Source organism: Pseudopipra pipra, chromosome 9 (assembly GCF_036250125.1).
Source record: "Pseudopipra pipra isolate bDixPip1 chromosome 9, bDixPip1.hap1, whole genome shotgun sequence".
In the NCBI taxonomy this organism is placed as follows: Eukaryota; Metazoa; Chordata; class Aves; order Passeriformes; family Pipridae; genus Pseudopipra; species Pseudopipra pipra.
This window is the reverse complement of record NC_087557.1, coordinates 4,819,835-4,828,885: the sequence shown is the minus strand read 5'-3', so window position 1 is coordinate 4,828,885 and position 9,051 is coordinate 4,819,835. Positions and strand designations below refer to the sequence as shown.

General features: G+C 56.9%; 2 protein-coding genes across 2 annotated transcripts in view; both read right to left on the bottom strand.

Moving 5' to 3' along the window:
• Positions 1 to 380: 380 nt before the first annotated feature.
• IER5 (immediate early response 5) lies at positions 381 to 1,855 on the bottom strand. The gene has a single exon (XM_064664241.1). It carries the CDS (start codon positions 1,685 to 1,687, stop codon positions 980 to 982), a length of 708 nt encoding a protein of 235 aa, XP_064520311.1. The 5' UTR covers positions 1,688 to 1,855; the 3' UTR covers positions 381 to 979.
• A 3,535-nt stretch (positions 1,856 to 5,390) lies between these two features.
• The window catches only part of LHX4 (LIM homeobox 4), a 256,618-nt gene continuing 252,957 nt past the window's right edge, over positions 5,391 to 9,051 (bottom strand). The window contains exon 4 of the transcript XR_010432625.1: positions 5,391 to 7,362. The gene's annotated coding sequence lies outside the window, so the exon portion shown is untranslated. The remainder of the gene's footprint in view (positions 7,363 to 9,051) is intronic.

Below are 9,051 nucleotides of genomic sequence, written 5' to 3'. Positions count from 1 at the left end.
AGCCCAGCAGTGCCACAGGCCTGGTCAGACTGTGCCCAGCTGCTCCTCGGGGATTTAGCAACCGCTTTCCACCCACAGACAGTGACTTCACACATTAGGTACTTTCAGAGCAAGACCTCAAATGCCACGGCAGCTCCAGCCCCGGGAAGAGACTGTAGCTGGAAGTAGTGGGAGCACCTCGAAGACCCTGGGAAGGACTCCAGGCGCCCTGACAGAAGTTCCCTTTCTTTCCCAGCTCCCAGAGGATCTGGACTCCAACCCACCCCAAGCCTCTGGCGAGGCAGGGTGGATCCAGCCACAGACATGCAAAACCACACCCCGGCTGCTGCCTGCCCTCCTCCCCCCACCCCGAGCCAGCGGGACACAAACAGGAACTAGGCTTATACAGTTGAAAATATTTAATACGTGTTGTACACGTAGAATTACATTTTATACAAAACATGATACATCACTGAAGGAGAACACTGTACAAAAATCCCTACGGGAGCCCCAAGCCTTTATACAACAAAGACCGGGAGTTACCAAGCCTAACAAACAGGCTCAAGGACTTTCCGTCAGAGCGTCTGTAAACTTCGTTTCTCTCAATAAAACACTTTTAAAAAGCACCATGTAATAGTTCTGACCTAAAACCTTTCCAAAATAGAGACTTTTATTTAATAAACTTAACACTTTCCAAGCTTAAAATACCACCCGGCGGGGGCGCCCCCGGGGTCGGCGGCAGCCAAGGAGCCTCCCCCGGGCGCCGCGGAGGGCGGCGGCCCGGCCGGGAAGGGGAATTCCGGGAGGGCAGGGCCGGGGGCGCTCCCAGGGCGGGTGCCGGCAACCAGGACCCGGCGGGGAACAGGGAAGTGCTGCCGCCGCTGCCCCGCGGTCTTTCCCGTGCGGCGAGGCAGGGCGCCGGAGTCCCCTGGCGCTGGGTGGGTGTCACCTCCGGGCCCCCCGTCCCGCGGCGGAGGGCCAAGTCTCTGCGGCCGGAACATCAGAAGGCCACGATGGCCGTGCTCCAGGGGTTGAGGGTCCGCAGCACCGGCTCATCGCAGCAGATCTGTCCCGTCTCGGCCGCCGCCTCGGCGGGCGCCGTGCCCGCCGCCGCCTCGCCGCCGTCCAGGGGCGGCCGCCGTCGGCCCTTGGGCTCCTTACTGAGCAGTCCCGAGAAGCTGGAGCCGAAGATGCTGATGAGGCTGGCCACGTTGCTCGTCTCCATGTCCTCCTGCTCGCCCGGCGGCGAGGGCGGCGGCGGTGGTGGCTCCTCTTCCTCGCGGCGGGGCTTCTTCACCGGGGATCCCGCCTGGCCGCGCTCGCCGGCGCTCCGCTTGCGGGGGCAGTGCGGCGGCGGGGGGGCCCCGGCGCAGCCCCCGCGGTTCTCCTCGCCGCAGCAACAGCGCCGCGGCCGGGGGCCCTGGCAGTCCCTGCCCGCCTCGTCCTGCGGGGGCGGCGGCGGCGGCTCGGCCGCCCAGGCAGCGGTGCGGGGCGCCGGCTCCTCCTCGGGGGGCCCCGCGGCGGCGGCGGCGGGGGGCGGCTCGGGCGGGCAGCCCGGCTCGCTCAGGTAGACCTGCCGGGCGCTGCGCAGCACCAGCGACACCAGGAGGTTCTTGTGCAGCTTGAGGCCGCCGCGCTGGCCCCGCGCGCTGTAGATCTTGCCCAGCGAGATGCTGACGATGCGGTGCGCCTCCAGTTTGAACTCCATGGGGGAAACCGGGTGGGCGATGGGGGAGGTGGTTTCCGCGCCGGGCCGAGGTGGTCGGGGGTTGATCCGCAGCACAACCGAGCTCCGCTCGCCGCCCCTTCGCGCCGCAGACTGAGCGAGCCCACGCGCCCGCGCGCCTTTTATACCGCCCCCGCCTCGGCCAATCAGGGCGCGCCGCCGGCCGCTCCAACCGCCGGCTGGCCCCCGCGCGCGCGCGCCGGCCAATGGCAGCGCGGGGCAGCGCGTTCGAAAGCTCGCCCCGCGGAGAGGGCGCTTAAAGCGGCAACGCCGGCGGGCGGTGGGGCCCACACCCGCGGCGGCACCCCCAGCTTTCGCTGAACCCCGCACGGGCTCGGCCAGAGCGACCGGCGGCCGTGGGGGTTTCGGCCGCAGCGACTGAAACGGTCCTGCGAAAAAAAAAAAAAAAGAAAAAGAAAAACAAAACAAGAGCAACCCCTGTTTTGTCGGGTTAGAAAGGTTTCCCGCAATTTCAGCCCATCTCTGACATCTTGTCGTGTTAGAGAATGAACTGGTGTTGGTGTTGGCTGGAGGGGGAAATGTGTCTTTTAGTATTTCAAGGAAAATCTGCCCTGACATGGAGCAGAAAGCCATCCCTGCCCAGCTGCCAGGCGGAATTCTGCTCCAGGGGTCTGGCAGCGAAGCTTGCAGAAAGCCCAGGGTAGAAGAGGTTGATTCACAAAGTGGCTGCAAGGGAGGATTGGGGAGGATAACAGGCCATCAACATCTCCAGGGGTGATGGGGATCATGACAGACTGGAGCACTTTATTTGGGAACTGAAACCTCACTTGGTTGTAGCTGTGAGGGCTGGTGGCAGGACCAGCCTGGTGGCTGGGGAACACAGGGAACAACACAGTTACCCCCAGACACAGCTCCAGGCACCAGAGAATCCTCTAAAAAAGCCTGGAGGGTATTTCAGGGCTTGGAGTGGGGACCCTCCTTCATGCACTGAGAGTAACCATCACTTGCAAGAAGAGAAGTGAAAGGGCCCAAAATTAAGGAAGTTCAATGTGCTGCCCCTGAGAATCAGTTTCCGTTCCCAGTGACACATGACAACTCATTTTGATCCCTTTTTTCCCAGGGGATTAAACCATAGACTCCCCCAAAGGAAAGCCACAGCCTGTCATGGTGTTTTACCAGCAGGATCTGCCACCATGTCCTGGTTTGCTGGAAGGACAAGAGGACGGCTGTCACAGTGGTAACAAAAAACAGGTGAAGATTCAGGCACACCAAAACAGAGGTGACATAACAAGAGCCTTCTCCCCAGAAAAAAATCCCACACTCAGACCAAATGCATGTTTTCCTCCTGCTCAAGCATAGCTTGAGGAAAACCTCAAATGACACTCTCTGGGCGTTGGATACAACAGCAGGTCAACCTGGGGTTTGACATCTCAAAATGCCCACCTCCTCCACCAAACCTGCCACGCTGCCTGAAACGACTAGACCAGAGCATTCCCAACCACACAGCCAAAACACTGTCCAAAACAGCTGGTCCCAGCTTTCCCCCTGCCCACACCAGGGCGAGCCTCTCCCAACCGCAGGGAGCAGGGCTGTCCCCTCCACACCCGGCGTGGGAGGCCGGAGGGATGCGAGTCCCAGTGGTGGGAACCAAGGGATCCCAGACCCGCCAAACCTGCTCCCCGCACCTCGGAGGGCCGGCAACACCCTGGCCTAAGCCCTCGGGTCAGTCTAACCAGCCAGGGCAGGTCTGGGCTCAGATGTTTGGGACTGCAGTCACAGCTCCTGGCCCACAGCCCACACGTCTGCTTGCCACCCATGTCCCCTCAGTGACACAATGTTCTGCCGTGCTGCGGGAAAGAGGCTTGTACATCAGCAGGTGTGTTGCCCTGGGACTGCTGTTTGCAGGATCTGGGCACCTGCATCCTCAAGCAGAGGTGATCTGGGTCAGAAGGATAAAGTCAGGTTTGATCCGTCTCAGCCACATATATCCCAGCTCAGATGCTGGATGAAGAGCAGCAGTGCAAAGTCATCACACTGGCTGGAAAAAGCCGCGTGCAGGTGGAGGAGACGTAGCGTGGGAGCTCTGCTGGGTGAAGGTGCCTGGATCCGAGTGGATTGACCTGTTCTGCTGCTCACCACCTCACCCCGATGGCATGAGGCACCATTTCTCTCCAGTCACTGCACTTTGGCTACCTACTCTGCCTAGGAACAGGCGGGCCGGCATCCTCTCCCTGCCCTGGCTCAGGATGGGGATGGGTACCGAGTGGTCCCTCATTCCCCTCAGTGCTCATACAGAGAGCCAGCAGGGAGGAGCAGAGGTGCAGGATGTCAGACAAGCAATGCTTGTACCCAGTACCACCAGTTTCACCCACCAGCACCTTGCCTGTCTGTCAGGCACAACCCCCAGCACATTATTCCCAGGGCACAAAAGCTTTGACATCTGCCCTGCCCCTGCCTGCTCTTCCTGCCCTTTGCAAAGAGGTGGAGTGGTGATTTTCTTTCCCTGGAGGAGAATCAAGGAAGGGAAAGGGGGGAGAGGACAAGCAGCAGCACAGGCAGAGGCAGCCCCGGCAGTGAGCAGGCAGCCGGTTGAAGCCTGGCGGTATTTTGGTGGCAGCCCTGCCGCTCCCTCCCAGGCTGATGTCATGCTTTAGTAAGTTTGAGGCAGTCACATGGCTGCTTCTGAGGTCAGTGCCTGGGGTGGCTTTGTCTGCCTGCCTGCTCTGAGCTCCTGCCTGCCCTGGGCTCATGCCTGCCCTGGGCTCCTGCCTGCACCCGGAGCGGCCTCACTGGCAGGTGATCCCGCTGGGGTTGCCCTCCGAACAGGGCACCTCTGTGATACCCACGGCTTGGCATCCTCGTGATTCCCACAGCTGGGCACGGCGTGGGAGCCGTTGCCTCGGTGGGACCAGCATCCCGGGCGGTTGGATGCACCTCGTGTCCATCCATCTGCCCGCAGGAGGGGCACTGCCCCCCATCCTGCCGGGTCAGGGGGGGATACGGGAGAAGGAGGCGGAGGGAAGGGTGTGACGGGCGCTCTAATCTCCTCATGTGATCCAAGCGGGCTGGAAAGGGGTTTGACGAACAATTAACAATCCTCCGGCTCAGCTGCTGTTTCCCGAAATAGCTCTGGCAGGAGGAGGAGGAGGGCGGACGGGCTGGCTGGCAGACAAAGGTGGCCTCTCCGCCAGCAAGCTGCGGCCGGCAGAGCCTGCAGAGGAGGCAGCCCCGGAGGCCGAGCAGCGGGGAGCCCACGGCCCCACCTGGAAAGGAAAACAAAGCGAGATAAAAGCAGCTCGAGGGAGGAAGCAGCTTGTGGTACAAATAATAATTGCAGAGGGCTGCGCGCACACCACCGGGTGCTTTTGGAGGCGTTTAAAGTCGCCTTCGACGGCGAGCAGAGGAGGTCGGCGCCGGGAAGCTCGCTGGGGGTTCGTGCGGTTGCATCTTGGCCGGGAGCAGCGTGGGATGCCGGGGCTGCATCCACAGCCGGCTGCCTGCATCCCCAGCTCTGGCGGCACCGTGGTTCTCCCGTCCCCCCTCCCCAGCCTCATCCCACGCGGCGGCAGCGTGGCTGGAGACCGTCCTGGCACGGCCATCTGGTGCACAGCACGGCCACCCCGACCTGCAGCCGTGGGATGCGGATGTGGTTAGCGAGATCCTGTTCCGACAGCGGCGCCTGTCCCCCTCCCCACACACCCCCCGCCAGCCCCTCCCTGTCACCAAATGTGTGGCCCAGGCCCCAGGGGGAAGCCATATGCAGTAAAGAGGTGGAAAACCCTCCTGGTAGGATGGATAGTGAAATTAAGGTCTCCTCAAAGCACAGGTTGAACTCATCCATCACTTCCCTTGGCTGTCTCAGCACCACTGCAGTGCATCGGCCACTCTCTCTTCAATTCGGACCAAGATTTGTGCGTTAGACCCTTCCTGGGAAGAGGTTGGGAACAAATCAACCAGATATCCCTCACTAAAAGTAGGGTTGGGGCTACAGCCTTTGCACCAGCAGCTGCCTGCAGCAAAAACAGAGCTTCAGGACAGCCAAAGCCCCAGGGAGATCCAGGCACATCCCCAGCGATTGCTGACGTAAACGAAACAGGACAGGGAGGAACATTTCCAAATGGGAATCCATCCACAGCTTGAGTTCATTTCTGGATGCGAATAAACATCTGAATTGTGAGGGACCCATGCAGCGCTCGGGAGGTGGAGGAGGAGGGTTGTTATGGTTGGGTTTTATTCCAGAAATATCGATGATTCGCATGGATGCGGTCTGGACCTGCCGCAATCGGATATCGGTAACTAATCCCCCAGGGCTCCCAACTGCTCTGGTTTATCCGTGCTTGGAGATAAGGTCAGAAGAGCTGGGAAACATCCCAAAACACAGCCAAGAGTACCGACCACTATCGCTGTTGAATGAAAACCAAACACAAGCGAAACAAACACAAACAAATCGATACAGACCTAAACCCAAAGGACAGGAAGCAGCTCTGTCACCTACCCCGAAACCACTGTGAGGTGTGAGCCTGCAGCACAGCCATGTACTAGAAAGCAAAGGGTTTTTCCGGAGTTAAAAACCCCTTCCCATCGACAGAGATTATAGTGTTGATACCCCAGGCAGGCAGGACTCTCTCCTATGCATCTTTGGTTTTTTTCCCAGTGACCTGGGATTCCCCCTTTTCCCCCTACATTAATGATTTAAAATTTCCCTTGCCTCGCTCTGAGACACAGGCTTGGGATTTCCCTCCCGTCCTCTGGAGACTTGTGACTCGGAGCCCTTGCCCAGCAGATATCCTGCTACTCCTCCTGCAACCTCTCCAAACACAAAGGGGGAAAAAACCCCCACTCCCAGCTATCAGCTTCTTCACGCAGCCGTTTCCCTTGGAAAAATATGGCCCCATATCTTTCAGTGGCTTATGGAACTGGTTTGGGTTTCCTGGGGAAAAAAATGCATTTATTTGTCCGGGGTTTCCTATCAGACAACCCTTCTATTGTAGTCCACCTTCCTGTATGTTTTTTTCCCTCTCTGATACGCCTGCAATGGGTCCTGTCCCGTTTCCAAAGGCTGCCTTGTGTCCAGGGGGAAAAGAAGCAGGACAGCTCTGGGATGCAGCCCAGCAGACGATCCTCTGGCTTCCCAGCCCAGCCGGTGTTTTTCACTGGAGTGATTTGCTCCCAAGCAAACTCTGTGCTGGAGAAGGCGGCAGCCTCGGCGGCTGGGGTTAAACATCCCCAATTAATCACGAGAACTCCGCGCAGAGCCAGCTGCAGTCACAGTTCAGCAATCCACAGGGTACATCCTCTGCCCAGAGGAGTCTCAGCCTAATTATTTTTTTTTCCTCTCTCCCTGTATCTCAATGTCACCTTCCTTGTAGCCATCGGGCAAATGACAACCACAGCCCTCTGCACGCCCCAGAGTGCAGATGTGTCCTCTGTGCGACTGCTTCCCGCTTGGGCCTGATGGGGAGGTTGCACAGTGATGCTCTGGAGCCACGGAGCTGTTTGTTATCCTAGGACAGGCTGCCCACTCCACTTCCCGCTTCCTTCAAGGACCCCCAGGGGGATCAGGGTCTTTGAGACTTGCCAGAAAATCACACCACAGAATAGCAACCACCACCAAGAGCAGCAAGGGCAGAGCAGATCCTCTCCAAGGGCAGAGCAGATCCTCTCTGTCGAATCCCTCCTCCCACCATCAAGGAGAACTGCAAAATAAAACATCTGTGTCTGCCAGCAGGCATTGACTGCCTCTGTTCCTGCTGATCTGTGCCTCTTCCCTCTTGTAAGGACCTTCCTCTAGCCACCTCGTCCTTCACCTGGTTTGTGGGGAGCCTGGAATCCTGGAGAGGTTATCCATGGACGCAGGGATAACAAGAAAGATTATAGGGAAAGGCTGCTGGAGAAAAGTTCCTTCCAATTTCACTCACTCGTATAAGTAACAAGCACTCCAGCAGTCCAGCACCTCACTAGTCCTGCAATTTAACAACCCTTTTTTGGATCCAGGTACGGTCTCAGCATCCCTGGCATCCCATGGCAGGCAGGCATTCACCCTGCAGAAAGCAATGCCACCTTTCCCCAATTTCATTTCCCATTTTCACCTTCATTAAATAACTGATTGCTCATGCACTGCAAAAAGGAAAATTAATTTTCTCCAAAACAACCCTTATTCTGAACAGTCTCCCTGCATCCTAACATGAATTATCACATTGCATTTACTCATTTATGCCATGCTTGATGGCATTTTTACTGCTTTTGTCCAGATGCCCTGTCAGTCTGTGCTGCACACAGGCCTGGCACTGTTAGGAACCCAACTGAGAGTATGGCTGTGGCATGGAACCAGCTCTGCTAGACAGCGAGAGCCCACGAGAGACAGCACCCAGGAGAGGCTTTGGTCAGGCTTCTCTCCTTCCTAGATAACTGCAAGGCTAAGGAGACCTGCTCTATCAGCTCCACCTGGAGCATCCAGCATCCAAGCCTTCCTGGCAAGGAGCAGTCACCTCTCATCATCTTGTTTCTTCTTTTAACACCTCGGAGCTGCCCCTGTAGGTCACCATGTCACAGGCTGAGCCTCGTGTCATCTGTTCCCTTTGTGCCTCTCAGTGAAACCTCCAAGGATTTGTGAAAAATTAAGTTCAGGACAAACACAGAGAGGCCACGAGTGGGTAGGATTTGATGAAAAACCTCAGGATTTGATGTAAACCCTCACTGTCCACCACACCCCTGAATATTTAGCTACAGACAAGTGTTTTGTATCATTATCACTGTCTTAATCCTCTTAAAATCACCACTGAAAATTTTCAATTTTCACTGAAAATGCAAACAAGGACGAAAAACACCAAAGCGTCTGAAACTCTTTATCACTTCTTTTAGCTGTAAAACTTTTTCAGGGGGGAGGGGGGAAGTCCCCTCTACTTTCATAAATCTAAATTCAAACCAATGCAGCTTTTCCCTAAGAGGAAAAGCCACCAAACACATATTCTTCGCACCAGGCTGGTATGGGATCACACACACACCTCCCTGTGCATGTACACACACGCCACAAAGATTTTCCTGATAAAAGTTCCAGGGAGCCCAACTCTTTCCTGCAGACAGCTGGGATTTTGATGAGTTGGCACTTTTTTGTGCAGAAGTGTTTCATCAGATCTTTCCTGACCAGTTCTGCAGCTGTGTGCCGTGCACCCGGCGCTCCTCTCCCAGGAGGAATAGGTTAGCTGAGCATTCTGAAAAGCTCCTGAAACTCTCCTCGCTGCTTCCAAGCCCAAAATCAGAGCTTCCCACAAGGAACACGCCCTCCTTCTAAAAAATACATAGCTGCACAGTTGGAGTGGCTTTCAGGTGAAAATCTAAATAATTTACTACATCACATAAATTAATTTCCAGCATCAAAGACCAGG